At 36.3% G+C, this 18,371-nt stretch overlaps 1 protein-coding gene across 5 annotated transcripts in view; it reads left to right on the top strand.

Moving 5' to 3' along the window:
- The window catches only part of CWC27 (CWC27 spliceosome associated cyclophilin), a 237,885-nt gene that overhangs the window by 149,842 nt on the left and 69,672 nt on the right, over positions 1–18,371 (top strand). For all 5 annotated transcript variants that reach the window (XR_003431668.1, XM_027101020.1, XM_027101021.1 and 2 more), the window contains one exon: positions 15,670–15,779. Coding sequence is in view for 4 of the 5 variants with exons in the window: in XM_027101020.1 (XP_026956821.1) it covers positions 15,670–15,779 (110 nt within the window). In the remaining variant the exon portion in view is untranslated. The remainder of the gene's footprint in view (positions 1–15,669; positions 15,780–18,371) is intronic.

Here is an 18,371-nt window from a genome sequence, read left to right as displayed (position 1 = left end):
AATGTGAAATCCATGACCTCGGGGATAATTATTTTGGAAACTGTTTTATTGTCTAGATACCTGGAGGTATTTTTAGAGGAAAACATCATTTATCATGTATCAATGAGGGATTAGTGTTTGCATATTTTTCTGAATGAAAAGAATTAGATTTAGATCTCAAAATATTGCCATATCCTCAAAATAAATCTGTTCTTTGTACATTTCTCTTGCAAATTCCACCTCTTTTACTAAGGTTTCTAGTCCACACCTTTTGTCCTACCGTGACCATTTTAGCCACAATTTTTTCTTTTAGGCTATTTTAACAACCTGCTAACACGCTGCCAACAGAGCTCTGTTGCTAGTCTCAGATCCTGCCAATACATTCTGTGTGTGGCTTTTCTTAAATACAAACTTGATCGTGTGTCAATCCCCTTCATAAAATTATTTAACGGTGTCTCATTTCCTACAGGATAAAAATCCTCTGCATTGCCATACAAGGCTCTACACGGACTAAACTTTGCCTGCCACACTAGTCTCATCTCTCACTATGGATCCTGTGCTTCATACAGGCTAAATTTTTCTGCATACCAGCCTATTTCCCACCCCAGCCTCTGTATCACAGCTCCCTCTTCCTGGAATGCTTTTTATATGTAATGGATTTTGCCTCCATACTCAAGTTGTTATTTAAGATCATTTCTCTAAGATGCCTTTCCTGATCTCTCCTTCATCACTAGATCAATGGTTCTTAAACTTTTCTGCACATTAGAATCACCTGGAAATTCCAAAGCTCAGGAAGTGAGACTCAGGGTCAGTATTTTTTGAAACTCCCCAGGTATCTGGTCAAGATGGTTTAAATATTCATCTATATCTTCCTATAGTTATTCTATTATTTTGTTTTTACTCTTAATTCCTTAAGCCACCTGAAAATTATTTTAATCTGTGATGTGGAGTGAGGATATAAGGTTTGTAGTTTAGCAGGTGAAAGATACAAATTACCAGTTACCAGTGCAGCATGGTATATATTCTCATGGTCTGAGGGACCAAAGGAAAGGCAATTAAATCTAGAAGGCAACATAGCTTTCTAGATACACTAAGCCAAGAGCAAGAGCATCAGTTATTGAGACCGTTAGTCTCCAAAAAAATGTTTTATTACACCTGTAGAATAAAGATTTTTGTTTGTTTATTTTATTTTTAAGTTTTATTGAGATATAGTTCGTATACCATACAATTCACCCATTTAACGTGTGCAGTTCAGTGGTTTTTAGTATATTCATAAATCTCTCCAAACATCACCACAATTTTAGGACATTTTCATCATCTCAAAATGAAGATGTACCCTTTACTATCTCCTGCTACAGCCTCAGCCTCCCCTCCCTCAGCCCTAGGCAACCACTAATCTACTTTCTGTCCCTATAGGCTTCTCTGTTGAAGATATTTCATATGAATGGAATCATATAATATGTGCCTTTTTGTGACTGGCTTCTTTCACTTATCACCATGTGTTCAAGGTTCATCTGTGTTGTAGGATGTATCAAGCATCTCATTCCTCTTTATGGTTAAATAATATTCCATTTTATGGTAATACCCATTTTGTTTATCTCCTTGTTAACTGATGGACATTTTGGTTGTAAAATAAATTGTGAACACTTCCAATATATATTTTTAAAATGTGTTCATGACTCATATGTAGGTACTACTGAATGAATATATTATGTACTATATATAACATACACAAAAAATAATAGTTTAAAAGATAACAACAAAATATAAATAGGATTCTTTTTTTTTTTCTCACCTCTCAGTGGGTCATTTGTATTCTAGAAACCTCTCACTTTTACAGACTTTTGAGGCTACTGGTTCAGGTGAGCGAGTCAGCTGAATAAAGGTGTTCTAGACAGAAGATGCAGTGCATGCGAATGCATGGAAATGAGAGAAGGTACGGCACCTTTTCATGTCTTGCAAGTTGTATGTGGGACATAGAATAGAAAGGAATTTTCATGCAGTCATTTTTTACCGTCTCCCTCACTGTAATAATTTAAGGTTTAGTGAAAGAATATCTATATTCTCTTTCTTACATATGTATAAATATGTATATATGTGTATGTGTATATATATATATATACACATATATATGAACACCTAAGAAAGAATATTAAATAAAAGTTTTATTCTAATATGTAAGTCTATAGTTTTATTATTACAGTTGACCCTTGAACAACAAGAGTTTGAACTGCACAGGTCCACTTATACATAGATTATTTTCAATAACTGCATCCTACAGTTCTACACGATCTATGATTGGTTGAATCTGTGCAGGTAGAACCACGGATACAGAGGACCGGCTATAAAGTTATACTCGGATTTTGAACGGTTCGGGGGTTGGGACTGCTAACTGCCCACATTGCTCAAGGGTCAAGTGTACTATTTGGCAGTGTATATTAGACACTATATTATGATACTTTCTAGAAACAACCTTATAGTTTGGGCTTTTTTCAAATAATCCCAACCAAGAATTAGCAGCATTAATTTCCTATTTACCACTCTTTTCTGGTTTATTTCTGAACATCTTAGTTGCAGTATTTTCTGTGACTTAAGGAGATGGGCTGAGTCTGCTATAGGAAAACAACATCAAAAATAAGTCCTTTGTACTTTCCCTTCTATAAAACCCATGGAGAAGTCCCTTACACTTTATTTCATATTGTGCTGAGTTGCATATGAAGCAAATATAGAAGAATAATTGTTTGTTCTTACCAGTTTGGCTGTGGTTGAAGAGAAAATGGTTGTAATATTTATTCTGCTACAGCCAAAGACTTTGCTAGTCTGTGGTATCTTGTGAAGATTCTGGGCAGACTATTGGGATAGAATCCAATCAACTTAGTTTCTCAGAAATATTTCTCAAGATTGGCTTGCTTATTTTTCTATTATTCACACTCATTATTCTGGGTATTTTAACGGCATATCACAGTGATTAATTTACTACATTATATACTCTTTTTTAAAAAATACTTTTTATTTATTTATTTCATTTTTGGCCGTGTTGGGTCTTCGTTGCTGCGCATGGGTTTTCTCTCTCTAGTTGTGGTGAGCAGGGGCTACTCTTCGTTGTGGCACGTGGGCTTCTCACTGCGGTAGCTTCTGTTGTTGCAGAGCACGGGCTCTAGGTGCGCGGGCTTAAGTAGTTGTGGCTCGCAGGCTCTAGAGCGCAGGCTCAGTAGTTGTGACGCACGGGCTTAGTTGCTCTGCCACATATGGGATCCTCTCGGACCAAGGCTCGAACCCATGTCCGCTGCACTGGCAGGCAGATTCTTAACCACTGCGCCACCAGAGAAGTCCAACATTATATACTCTTAAGGCAGTAGTAATTAATACTGAGTTTACCATCTAAGAAAATAGAGACCAAGCATTTGTGAGGTTGACTCAAGCCTTTACTCCAGTGAGTGACAAAGCTGGAAACAGAATGTAGAGTTGCTAACTAAAAATATTGAACCCAGTCCATTTAATGTGCTGGCTTTCTTTTATGACTAAGCCAAAGATTTTTTAAAATTAATCAGTGAGAATGTGTCTGTAATTCTGTTCTAATCCAAAATAAGAGGGTGAGAAATTTTCCACTTCACCAAGAAAAAAGTGTAAGATTGCTTTGGTAACGATTTCTGTTTATGAAATTAATCAGACAAACAAACTGAAATAATCCTTCTTCATTAAAAGATTAATTAATGCCATTTGAAAACTTAGGCACGTTTTAAATCTTTTTTTTTTTTTTTATCCAGCAAATGTGTTTTTGTACCATAGAGTTTAGGTACTTCAACTTTAGTTGATAAACCACCTTGATGAGTATAATATTTTGATTGTTTCCTGATCATTTTTTGGCTGTGGGTACCATAAAAGAAATGTTCAGGGACATTAAGCCTAAGATAGCACCTAATGATTACAGCTGTTCATGGTTTGAGACAAAGAAGACCAGTTTTTCAGCCTACTCTGCTTTGACACACTACCATTTCCCACTCTCAATTTCTTTCTTTAAGAATCCACTTTCCTCTGAAATATCACTTTCCTTTTTTAAAAAATGTATTCATTATAATAATATTTTATCAAATGCTGGAAAACATATAGGCACTATTTTAGGCTCTAGACACAAAATGGCAAATAAAGCAGAAAAGTCCCTGCCCTCAAGAACCTCACAGCTTGGATCCAACTTTGGCACCCTTTTCAGTGACAGCTCACTGACATTCACTCATCACATAACTTTTTTTAGTTTTCAGTTTTTTCCAAAAGGATAGGTTTCCAAGTGTAAGGCCCTGGTCTTTCTAGTGGCAGCTACTTCCTTATTGTATTTAAGTGATGTATTATTGATAAAGCATTTAGAATGACTGGCACATGGAAAGCACTATTTGTATAAGTGTTAGCTACAGGTAGAAGATAGGAGTAGCAAAGCATTTTCCATCCTACCAGCATGCCAGCAGATACTGCTTATTCTTAAGCAAATTCAGAATTGTAAGTAAGCCTCATAATAAGAATGCTACCTTGAACATTCAAATATGGAAAAATACAAATTGTTCTGATAATGCATGTCACAAAAGGATTTTCCACATTTCTTCCAATTATAAGTTTTATTGGTTCTTTGAAAAGATTTAATATACAGAACTATTTTTTATTCAAACAAGTATGTTAATAAAATGAAAAATATTGTGTCTACTCTTTGCTTCTTCAAATGAGAGTTAATCATTTGCAGGGAACCATAGCTATAAGTAGCTTATAAACATAAAATATGGTGCCCTGTATCCTCTGCCAAATAATACCTCCTACTTATATAACATGAATAGTTTAAAAATCCTGTCACATGCCTCATTACATTTAGTTCTGTAACAGTCCTGAGAAGTAGATTAAACAAGTATTATTGTGTCCATTTTTCAAAGAAAGAAACCAAAGTATTAAAGATATTTTGTACTCACCCTAACTTAAACAGTAGATTTGAGGAGTCAGATCTTCGGTCCAATACTCTTTCCGCTACTGTATAAAACTGCAAAGCATTGTTTCCTTTAAAAATAAAATAAAAGAAGCCACAAGCAATATGACCTGTTAGCATGAAGCCAGAATCAGCAGACTGAGGACTGGCCTACAATTCACAGCATTACCACTAAGATTGAGCAAGGTAACCCCCATCCAACTCACCCTCTAACCCCAGGTTCCAGAAGGCATATTTGGACACAGTCAACTTCAGATGAAGCATAGTTTGATTACCTTTTTTTCTACCCTCACTTCATCTCAAGATGTAGCTTGTTAGAGATATCATTAAAGATGGGGGTTGGGGAAGAAGGGGTAAAATCTGAACCAGATTATAGAACAGTCTAGGCAGGTAAAAAAAAAAAAATCTGAGATACTGAACAGAGCCAGAAACACTGAGTATGGTCCTTTCAAATAATGCCTCATATTTTCATATTTAAATTAGAATATTCTGATAGATGTGGGAAATTTATTTTACCAGGATATTTTTCAAAGTTTCTTTCTAAAATAATTAGGGAGAAATTCCAACAAGATTTGGGGAGTCGGTTTCTTTCTTTCTCTCTCTCTCTCCCTCTTACTCACTTGCCTTTGCTCCATTGGTCACTGAACTTGGGAAAAGCATTGTTTTCATTGATTAAGAGAAGTATGGATGTCAGGAAACTTGGCACTGTAATTTTATTAGCTAACTTAAGCTAGTACCTTAATAAGAAAACACCCTTTAAAAAAATTCTTAGAAATGAGTTCAAGCAACACAACAATCTAGGGTAGTTCAGCACACTTCATTTCATTTTCTAAAAGGCTCACAAACACTTGTGACCCGCAAGGTATAGATTGTGGCTCCTCCTGTAACCAAAAGTAGGGTCCGGTTGTTCACCGCTCAAAAGCCAATAAAAAAGCAAGGTTGGTGGAAAGGAAAGTTTGCTTTATTTCGGATGCTGGCAACCAGGGGTGGAGGGTGCAGGGAACACCCGTCAGAGGCCAACTCCCTGCCCTACAACCAGTGGGCAAGAGCTCTTATGGGCTGCGGGAGGTGGCTACAGTCAGCTCTGACAGGCATCTTCAAATTGGTCATGGGTGGTCTGATCAGCGTCATCTTGATTGTTTGAGGTACAGTTAGTCTTCAGTTCCAGGGTCGGTTTGTTTCCAGTTCTTTGAGGCAAATTCTCAGAATTGTGACAGCTTCTGTCATGGCTACAGCCTGGTCATCATGTAGTTCACTTCTTCCACCTGATGGGGCTTTTAGTATCTGTAAGACAGCTCACAAGTTCACAGGATACGGCTCGATATTATCTGTAGCCCTTGAGAAGGAACTAAAGGCCCTTGACTTTGCTTACTGACTAAACCATTATTGTTTTGTCCTGTTTGACTGCTTTTCTTTGCTTCTGCATTTTCTCACTTCTCTGATTAAACTTATTCTTTGGCTAAAGTTCTTCCACAGACAAAAGGCAGGCTGTGGGCATGGTCATGCAGACCATAGGGCCCTGCTCCATTTCACTCCTTGCTTCCCCTAATGAAGTTCAGATTCCTTACATGATCAGATTTTTATCTTATTTTCCCTATTCTCCATTTTATTTACCCATTCTTCATTTTCACAAAACATTTTTCCTCTTCCTCGTGTGTATCCTGCACTGTGTTGCTTTCATGCTTTGGTTATGTTGTCTCTTCTACCTCTGTGGCTAAATCTTATTTCTCCCTTAAGGCCCAGTTATACTGCCACTTCCTCCACCCAACTTTCCCTCTTCTCCTCTGCATAAATTTTATAAGTACTTTATCAGGACCTCTCATATGTCATTTGCACCACCACACAGTTAAAGAGTATGTCTTATCCACTTTCCAGCCTATAAGCTCCTCCACATCAGAACTGCCTTTGTGTCCCTCACTCTCATACATAACAGTGCCCCCCTCCATAACTGTCTGCAGTATAATAGGGTAGAAAAGGCATGGGCTTTGAAGTCTGACAGCCCTGATTTCAATTCCTTGCTCTATCATTTATTAGCCATATAACCTTGGGCAAGATACTTAACATCTCTGAACCTCTGTTTCCTCATGCATAAAACGGAGACAATAATACTCCTTCTGTTGTTACAGCATTAAGTTAAGTGAGAAAGTAGGCAGAGAGTTCCTAGTATTGTATCTCAGACATGCTAGGTCTTAAAAACTGGTGATGGTGCTGGTAGTAGTGGTCGTACTTGTATTTTAGAAGCCACTTTATTGCTTCAGTTTCCTCAGTCACATAGAGAACAGGAAGAATACTCTGACATACCACACATGAGGACTATTTTGAACCAGTTTGGAAACCCTCATAATTATTTGAAGAAAAGTATCTCATGAGTTTATTACAAAATAATAGAACCCTCCTTTAAGTACTGTTAGCAAGCATGATATTCTGCAGTGTTGAATTTGCTAGGTTAACCATAGCCTTAGGTGATTTTTAGATAGCAATTCTTTCTTTAGTGTTCTCCTTGATTGGCTTCATGAAATCTTTATATCTTGAAGAATTCGGGGCTTTCTTCTTATTGCTAAAACATAGAGTATATAATTTGTAGGTTCCACACCCAGAATGACAGGGCAACCTAGGGATGTTGTCAAAATGGCCATCAAACTACAAGAATTGTGGGTCACACCATATGGAGAAATACAAAGCGTGCTCTGTTGAGGGGCCTGGGGGCAACATCAATCAACCTTGTGCTGGTCTTGAAGTCCACGTGAGGGGGAATGAGGTAAAAGTGAACAGGAGCACAGACTACAGCCAACAGGTGGGAAGCTGGAGCCCCCAGAAGAGAAGCCATTCATGTCCCTCAGTACCTATTTATATATTGTAATTGTTTCTTGTGCTCATTATTAATAAGAATGGAGAAACATCTGATAAAAAGCTTATCAGAGAGTCTGTACAATTAAAAACTTCATTAGTAAAAGATAAGACAATTAAGCCTAATTTAAATCAATTTAATGTTTAGTGTTCAGAACCTGTTTTTACCAATCTAAGTTCTCTTATCTCTTAATTCATTAGATAAGTTCACTTAACTTTATTTGAGTTGATTTTTAATGTAATATATACTTTGTGGTAATTAATTTATGTGATGTTATGACTATAAGTTATTACCAACATGACTGCTATTTGAATTATAAACTCAACAAAGCAATATATAATACTCTAAAAAAAAGGCAAAATTTTGTATTTGGAAAGGAGTGGAGCTTTCAAAACAAGTTTTTTTTTTAATTACTAATATCTTAAGGGAAAGTAACAAAAGTAAAAATTAAGAAAACTTCTAATTAGAGAACTACACCTATATTGGATATTCATGCCATTTTATAAACGGTCACAGTGTACTGTAAATGTACGGTCAGCCCTCCATATCCACGGGTTCCCCATCCACAGATTCAGCCAACCTTGGGTAGACCATATTCTGGGAAGAAAAAAATTCCAGAAAGTTCCAGAAAGCAAAACTTGAATTTGCTGCACACCAGCAACTATTTACGTAGCATTTACATTGTATTAGGTATTATGAGTAATCTAGAGATGATTTAAAGGAGATGGGAGGATGTACAGGGAGGATGTACATAGGTTATATGCAAATATAAGGAACTTGAGCATCCTTGGATTTCAGTATGGGCATTGGGGGTCCTGGAACCAATTCCCCACAGATACTGAGGGACAACTGTATAGAATTTCAAAGTGATTGTTAGATTGTAATGACATATATCTGCAGTGATTATGTACTACAGAGAGAAAGTACACATAGCAGTGTATATAGAGAGGAAACAACATTGGGTTATCAAAAAATCTGGTTTCTGATATTCCCAGCTTGGCATAATCATTTAACCTCGCTGAGCCTCAGTTTTCTCATCTGTAAAATGAGCAAGTTATTACCCTCTAAGAACTTCTTAGTATTAATATTTTTGTCTTGTGATTCGGGACATATTCCTTTTGTACTAAATTTAAAACTAGATATGAACTATCATATATTCACTAGCCAGCCCTCCTGGAAGTGCCTAATGGAAAATACAACTGAAAATCAGTATTTTTATAGTTTATATTCCAAAATGGAATACAGTCTGAAAATGTGGATAAATTTAACTGTTTTATAACTTGTTACCTTCACATTTCTCAAATCAGCTAATAGAAAAACACAGAGGAAAATATTCTATATTACTTTCTTTTGAGAATTATTTTAAACTCCAAAATAACATGAAGAAATGAGGCTACGATGAACAACAGAGAAAGAAAAATTAAAAATTTGTGTAAATGTAGGCAATTCCACTTAACGTTCGGTGCTGAAGCATACTTCAGTGTTCAATGTTCAAGCATATTATTTCATGTAGTCCCTAAATTATTTAACCAGTTTTGACTGATTTTCATGAAGCTACAGAGGCTTATCTTGACCACCAGATGGAGCCAGCATTGTTTGATTTGTAGAATTAAAAATATGCTGAAAATAAAAATAGGTTAAATGAAATTAATAAATTGCAGATTTCTTACTTTAGTTCATAGTACAGAAAAAAATTAAACTTTTAGCCCAGTCTTTGCCTAAACTTCTGCCTACTCTTCATAAATGTGCATATAGATACCTCCATTATATAGTTTCTTTATTGTGAATTAGTTTTTATTTGAGCAGTTTCAGTGGATAGAGAAACCAGTTTTCTTCTTATTCACCTTTTAAAGATATCATCTAAACACTTTCAATTATCTTCAAAACAAAATTAGTACAGGTTCACTCAATAAATATTATGGATTATAACTATGAATATATATATGTAGGCTCTCATTTTAATGTCACAGAATATTCCCCCTGTTACCATTTCTATAATGGATTTTCTTACTAAAACAAACCAAAAAACAGGCATTTTGACTGGGGTGGAGGATATGTAGTTTAGCCCCAGTAGCTCCTCAAGGAGATGAAGCCTCAATGAATGGCTACATTTATTCAATGGCTGCAATGAATGGCTGCAGCTCTTACAGGGATTCTACTCAGAAAGCTCAGTGCTCAAGGGCTTAATGAGGGATAATTGCCTTCAAGTTGACTTTTACTCCTCTCACCACTATTTAATAAGTGTCAGAAATCATCTAATTCCTTACAACTCAACTTAATTAGGCAGCTATCTACAGAAAAAGTATTTGTACACTAGGGGACCTAACCCCCTACAAGGCCCTCAAGGAGCCATTCTATCCAGCAAGAGCTATAAGGCAACCATGCACACTGTTGTAATTTAAGATCTAAAAATGTTCACTCTGTTCATTTGTCCATTCAGCTACTATTTATTGAGTACATACTACATGCTAGGGATATACTAGTCCACAAACAGGGCACTGTCCCTGCCATTTGAGTTTATAGCCGAGGGGGGCAGTACAAAGAGGCAGCTCTGATATAACGAAGTTAGCAGCTACAAAGTGTTTAAAAATTCAAATGAGGACAATATATGATTAATTATGGAGAATCAAGAAAAGCCATAAAGAACTCTTTCTAGGAAATTATTTTCATTAACCCACTGTTTGGCAGACTGCAGTTCCCATTTATTATGGTCTGGGAGGAATTCAGGACCTTTTTTTGTTGGTAGGACTTTATTTCATCAGGACACATCCAGTATGGTGACCTGATGCCTTTTTATGTCAGATTGGAATATTTTCTTCTAAGTTTTCTTGTGTTTCAGACATGAAGAAGAAATAAGCAAGCTGGTTAATAGTCTGTACTTTAGAGCTAGACTGCATGGTTTCTTATTCTCGAGTTTATAATCCCTGAGATAAGTTATCTAACCTCTTACTGCCCTAGTTACCTTATCAGCAAAATGGGGTCAATAATATGACTTCCTCATAGGGTTGTTGGTTATGAGGATTCAGCAAGTAATTCAAGGTACTAGTATCTGGCACATAGTGAGTACTTGAAATGTCAGCTATCATGTTAGCTATTTTCAATTCTGGTACTTTTCCTAGAATTAATTTAAGATCTGGTATGTATAAAATTTGATTAAAACATACTTTGTAGCTTCCAGAAAGTATCATGAGATACAAAGTATGATGAGATGTCAGTAGCTTTGGTATTTTTCTATATCCACTAAAGTCTGTCCCTTTTGTTTTCAAATGTTGTTTACTATTATCACTAGTAAACAACATTTACTTTTATTTATATAAAAGTTTTTATTATGGGAATTTTTCAAAAATTTCCTTGAAATAGTAGATCTAGAGCTATTTAAAATCATTTATAAGTAGCTTTATTAACAGTTTCTGACACATAATAATCACTTACTAAACTTTTTTTTTAAATGAATGAATGTGCAGCTACTTGAAGCTTTTAGCTCCTTGAGCTCTGGTACTGAGACAGTAGAGGGTATAAGCCCTTTTATCTATAAAATGAGATTTGTAATAGATGGATACCATTGGTTCATTAGCTAAGTAACCAATAATTGAGTAGTCATCACTTCTTTCTGCTCAGAACAAAAAGGTTTTGTAATGAAGAGATTCAAGTGGAGCAAAGATTATATTTCTGACTAGTTCTTAGGGAAGAGTTAGAGACATTCTTTATAACACGCAGGGGGAAAAGTGCAGTATTGAACCTTTAGTCTTACTACAGATTGTCACCAAAACTAGGAGTCAGAACATAAGTTTTAGCCCAAGTTCTGCTGCTAATCCACATGCGACACTAGCTAAGTTCTAGTGCTCTAGCAAACTGATGCTCTAGTAGTAAATTGATGGTTACAGTGTTGTTGGACATTCTTGTCACCAAACCCTTTTATATATATTTCCTAATATTATCTCAGAGGTCACTAAGATATTAAATTTTTTTTATTCTAACACTATAACATAGGTAAGCTTTAACTCCTCTCTATGTGGCTAATATTCTACCCAAGAATCAGCAACATAATACTTACAATCAATGGCTTGATCTCTTAACTATTTTTACATATATTATGTTTATTTTACTCTTTAGATTACTTTCTAGAATGAAAAGGCTGCATCATGTATGCTTTAGATATCATTCATAGCATTTCCTAGAGTGTCAGGCATGTGGGCAACACTTACTAAATTTTATTTTCTGAACTGAAGTTTTAATTGAAGACAGTAGGGCACAGTGTGGAATTTTAGTATCATAGAGACCTGGGTTGAAGTTCCAGCTTTAGTATATTCTAATTGTGGTCTTATCCCATTTCCTAATTTGTCAAATAGGTTTATAGATACTTTCTTCATGGATAGTCAGAGAACCTTAGCATGGTACCTAACATATAGTAGGTTTTTACTAAATGTTCTTTTTTCTCCCATTCTTCATTCCTATTTATTTAGCATATATTTTATAGAAATTTCAGTTAATAACAAATAGTTGTCATACTGTATCATTATTTATGAATTATCATCCAGCATATATTGAGATTTTTAAGAAAAGCAGAAGTAGAGCACTCTGTACTTAAACTGATTTTTTTCAAACTCCTTTTATATTTTATTAGCTAGTTTTATGTGACTAAAATCATCCAGTCACTTATTCAATTTTTGTTTATTCAGGGGCATTCAAGTACATGAGAAATGAATGTGCTACTTCCTGTTCTGGCAACATGGACTGAGTTAAGACAGAACTTTCTCCTTCTACAAATATATAGAAATTCTGGATAAAATATGATCCAGTCCAATTTAAATACTCAGCTAAACTTGAAAGAGACAGAGAGGGGGCTGGCAGGGTGAGGGAAAGTGAAAGGGGGTGGGGAGAGAGAAGGTAAGAAAGAAAAGAAAATTCCTACGTACCAGAAACAAAGGTGAGGCATAACCAGAGCATTAAGTGGGCAAGTTGACACTACAGTTGCCCAGGGGGATATTGGAACCAGACATAGGCTCTGATAGCTAGAAGCTGAGGTTTTAATCTCACACTTGGACAGAGATATAGTCTTGGATCAAAAGAGGAAGGAACTGGGGCTTCCCTGGTGGCACAGTGGTTCAGAGTCCACCTGCCGACGCAGGGGACATGGGTTCGTGCCCCGGTCTGGGAAGATCCCACATGTTGCGGAGCGGCTGGGCCCGTGAGCCATGGCCGCTAAGCCTGCGCATCCGGAGCCTGTGCTCCGCAACGGGAGAGGCCACAACAGTGAAAGGCCCGCGTACCACAAAAAAAAAAAAAAGAGGAAGGAACTAAAAAACCTGTCCACCTGGTCAGGAAGGCCACAAAGAAGCATGTCATTTTTCAGAGCTATATGTGGGAGGAAAAAGAAAAGCCTATCATAAAAAATATCAAAACTCTAAAACTCTACAAGGTACAGCTATAAAGTCTGAATGTATACTGCCTATATGGTACAGGAATCCTAAGCCAGGAAATTAACTTGGGGAAAAAATGGTTGTGCACTAATGGAACCCCTTAATTTCCTGGTAGAAACAAATGCAAAAGCTCTCTGTAGGACTCCTTACATAATCCTGGGTGCCAAGGATTCCTATGGAGCATGATGAAGATGTAGCTCTAGCTGTAGGTACACGCACAGTCAAAAATTAGAAAACACATGGGGAAATAACCACTCTGGGGAGAGAGTCAGAAGACATAATAGAAGGATCTCCAAGAATAATCTGAAAGATAAAACATAACAAGTGTCTAGAATTTTAAGCTATGATTATTAAAATCAATTACTCAGTTTATATCTTAAAAACTGATTAGATACAGCTAAACAGAGAATTAGTGAACTGAAATACAGAGCTAAGGAAATTACTCAGAGTATAGTGTTAAGAAATAAAAACATGGGGCTTCCCTGGTGGCGCAGTGGTTGAGAGTCTGCCTGCTGATGCAGGGGACACGGGTTCGTGCCCCGGTCCAGGAAGATCCCACATGCCGCGGAGCGGCTGGGCCCGTGAGCCATGGCCGCAGACCCTGCGCTTCAGACCCTGCGCTTCCGGAGCCTGTGCTCTGCAACGGGAGAGGCCACAACAATGAGAAGCCCATATACCGCCAAAAAAAAAAAAAAAAAAGAAATAAAAACATGAAAAATAAATGTGCTGTGAACATTTGATCACACTATAAACAGAATTAGTTTATACTGATGTGATATACTCAGTTAGGAAATAGAAGAGTTGACCATATTTTTCACACAGTTGAGTTTGTGCAGCAGATATCATTGCATTTGACTCTGTGTACCATGTAGAAGTGTTTGGGTTATAGTTTCCATGCAGTCCAGATGGAACCTTAGCAGGCTTAATCTTGGTATCACAGATGTATATAATGAAAGGTCAGCTGATTTCACAGCTATTCTCAAGCTGTTTGCCTATTCATTTTGGCTAGAAATAAAAACAGGAGGAGAGGAAAGACATCCTAAAGCCAGACAATTAAAAATCTCAGAAGACTAAGAACTAGAGAAACCATTGTGAAATGATTACCACAGTCTAGCTAATTAACATATCCATCACCTTACAAAGTTACAGTTTGTGTGTGTGTGTGTGTGTGTGTCTGTGTGGTGATCAACTTTCTTAGCAAATTTTAATTATATAATACAGTATTATTAACTGTAGTTACCATGCTGTACATTAGATCTCCAGAACTTTTCTATCCCACATAATTGAATCTTTGTACCCTTTGACCAACATCAAAATCATATTAGGTAAACATAAAAAGACTACTTGTTTGTTAGTCCACACATTTTTTTTAACTAGACAATCTCTTGAACAAAATGGCTGATTATTAATATATTACTCATTAATTATTTTCCTCAAACTAGGTAACAAAGAGGCAAGCAACAAACCAAGGCTTGAATAGAAAGATTACTGGTATTCTTGATTTCAACGGGCTCATCTTGGTTTGCCAGCCAAAGATGAGAAGAGATAGGTTTTTGTGTTTTTTTTCCTTAAGTCACAAATTTTCATTAATATATAGAAATGTAACATAATGTAAAATGTTAGTACTTTTTTTTTTTTTTTTGAGGCAAACCTGTATTCTGTGAAGCCAGATGTTAGCTAATCTTTGTTTGTATGGAATTACTGCAGGATCAAATCCACAGATTTTTTTTTTCTAATTTCTAATTTAGTAAAAATTATTTCTATCTGCTCTAGATAACTGTCCTGATTTTTTGTTAGATATATTTATATTTTATGATGCCATTAAATTGAAATAGTTTGTTGTTGTTATTATTTTAACTGGGGAGCAAAAGTGGCAGGTAATTGGAAAATCAACCAATATTGAAAGATTATATCTTATAAGGCAAGAGAATAATGTAAAATGGTATTGCTGAATTTTAGGAATAGCTTATTATTTTAAAAGTGAGATAGACAGGGGGAAGGGTTAGGAGGAGGGATAGTTAGGGAGTTTGGGGTTGACATGTACACACTGCTATAGTTAAAATGGATAAGCAACAAGGACGTACTGTATAGCAGAACTCTGGTCAATATTATATAACAACCTAAATGGGAAAAGAATTTGAAAAAGAATAGATACATGTATATGTATAACTGAGTCACTTTGCTGTACACCTGAAACTAACACAACATTGTTAATCAACTATACTCCAATATAAAATAAAAAATAAAAAAAAATTAACTGAAGAAAAAAAGTGAGATCGGTGATTTTATAGTCAAATAAATACAGTTGAGAACAACTACAATAGTACAGTATATAATAAAGATGTTTATAAAATTGGTTGATAAGTTAACATCAATCAGTTTCTAATCTAGATAATCATTGTGGAGCTTCCATAGAGCCTTTTTACTATTTATCCTAAGACTATTCTATTATTCCTCAGAGGAAGAGGCTGCTCCAGATGGTGCTGTTGCAGAATACAGACGAGAAAAGCAAAAGTATGAAGCTTTGAGGAAGCAGCAGGCAAAGAAAGGAACTTCCCGTGAAGACCAGGTAACTTCACAAACCAAAATCCATACGCAGTTCATTGCCTTTTAATTGTCTTCAAGTGTTAATGGAGCCTAATTTGATTATACACAAGGGGAAACATCACCTCTTAAAAATGGAAAAGGATATATTAATATACAGGTGAAGTGACAAGGACCTTGGCCACTTAAGCAAAGATCCAGATGATAGAGTTCTTTCCTGACATAAAGGCATAAAGCCTAAAACTTTCAGGTTTCAACCTTGTACTCCCTTACTAAACACAGGAAGGAACGTAGTAAAACCACATATTACCAGATACTCCGGTAGAACCTTTGACTAAGTGAATATTATGCGATGGGGTGATTATAAATGATGAAGGTATCTCTTCTGGATCAGCATCTCACCTGCTGCCTAGGCAGCTCCACTTGAAATTGTACAGTGCCTGTAAATAAGGCACTTTGTCCACTAGTTGACTTCTACCATAAACAATACCACGACAGTCTGCTTACTGAAAGTCATTCCTGAATCTTTAAGTAGTAATGTAAGAGGATTGTCAGAAATCAAGAATAAAAAAAAGACAGGAAGCGAGCTCATCAATTTGGGAGTCAACACCATGCAGCACTTGGCACTTGATAAAATGAATCTCTTCAGCAGCTCTTTATGTTGAAAAGCTAGGGGGCAGACCAAAATTATTTATATTCGGTGCTGCCATATATACATGAGAACATGCCATTTTAGGCATATAAATAAAATAGGCAAAATAAAAGTAAATTTAAAAGCCCAAGCCTGTTTGAATAAATTAATCTAATCCGGAACTATATTATAAATGACACCTAATTACTGGTAAGGAAGATCATGCATCAGTGCCCAGTGTGAAAATAGTCATAGGGAAAATTCAACAAGAATTCAGGTATAGGAAATTGTAATTACAGAGAACTAATATGTGCAGTTTTCAAAAGAAATGGCACATCAAATGAAATTAAGAAAAAGTACTTTATTAACTTGTTTTCATGGAGTCACAAAAGTCCTCTGAATGTACTACCAAAAGATGTGAAGGATCACTCTTATTCTTGCATTCCTCTTTCTTCCCTCCTAGTGAATAATTATTAAGAATCTACCACGTCCTAATCACTGTATTTGGTGGTAAACGTGGTAGAAACATCCCTGTCTTCTCTGAGCTATCAGGAAAAAGAGGCAGTTAAGTAATACTAATAAAAGGGGTGACCATTATGACAGGTTAGATACAGGAAACTATGTCAATGTATAACAGTAGGACCTAACATGGCATAAGAATCTGGGAAGGCCTCCCTGAGAAAATGATTTGTCAGCTGAGCTTTGAGGGTTGGATAGGACATAACATGGCTAGACTAAAGGGACAGTATATGAGGAGTCTTTGACCTCTTTTGCAAAGAACTAAAAGATGTTAAGTATGACTGGAACTTAGACTAAGAAAAAGAAAGAGATGAGGCTGGAGAGGTAAGCAGGAGCCAGTTCACACAAGATATTTTTGAGCCATATTATGGAGTTGAGATTTACCCTAAGAGCAATGGGGAGCCATCGAAGGAAGGAGGTGATATGATCTCATTTGCACTATGGGAAGATCCCTCCCACCTGGCTGCAGTATGGAGAGTAGACTGGACCCGGGGCAGGACTGGCAGCACAGAGGCCATTTGAGAGACTCTGCTATGTAGATATGCATGCACAAGGTGTGCCAGGGCAGGCCCCTACAGCACAGCTTCTTCATGCCGGGAAGGCTTGCTCTGTGCTGAAGAGCATGCTGTTAATGGTTGGCCCTTCATTCCTTCAGCAAAAGCCAGAAGACTAATTCCCCTGGCGATGCCAAACAAAAATGCCTCCATGCAGATCCTATCTTCTTCAACCTATATTGGGCCCCATTGTTTTTTGTGGTGTTAGCTTTTCTGCCTAGTGTCCTTTCTTGCCTTTCGAATGCAACTAGAGAAAGTCCAATCTTGAATATAGGAGAAATTAAGAAAGGCTGAGAGGATGTTTTTCGTTTGTCATAGTCCCAGTCCTCCTTCTTTGAGCAAATACCAATAGCACGTTAATTGGCTCTAAAAACAGACTGCCTCGCCACTTTCAACTCAAAAGAATAAAATCCAGGTCTAGCGCAGTTTTCTAGGAAGTTTTAAAATTTCATTCCACTAAGAGGTCTCCTTTGTTTTCATTTTTTCTTTATGCCCTCAGAAAAGATGTTTACAAGTGTGTGAAAATCCACCATCAAAAATTGATGGGGTTTGCTTTTAAGTGATAGATAGATAGATAGATAGATATAGAGATATAGAGATAGGCATGTAGAGGTATATATTTATTATAATATATAGATATATACACACACAGAAACACTTAAGAAGCCTTGAAGGATATATACCAAATGTCTACAATGGTTACTTATTCTTAGTAGTGGGATAATAAATATTTTTGTTTTGCTTCTCTTTGTTTTCTAATATTTCTACAATAATCACTTTTCTTATTATAAAGCAAATACAATAAAAGTTTGTAGGTGAAAGGCTTTTTTAATGAATAATGTTTTAAAACAAAGGATGTTTTCTTTATCTGTTAACATTGTTTGAAGAGCTTAGTCCTATAATTGCTACTCTA

Source organism: Aethalodelphis obliquidens, unplaced genomic scaffold, assembly GCF_003676395.1.
Source record: "Aethalodelphis obliquidens isolate GAN/ISIS:26980383/991018 unplaced genomic scaffold, ASM367639v1 scaffold4, whole genome shotgun sequence".
NCBI classification, from domain to species: domain Eukaryota; kingdom Metazoa; phylum Chordata; class Mammalia; order Artiodactyla; family Delphinidae; genus Aethalodelphis; species Aethalodelphis obliquidens.
Note: the sequence above shows the minus strand (reverse complement) of the source record. Positions and strands in the feature narration are given on the sequence as shown.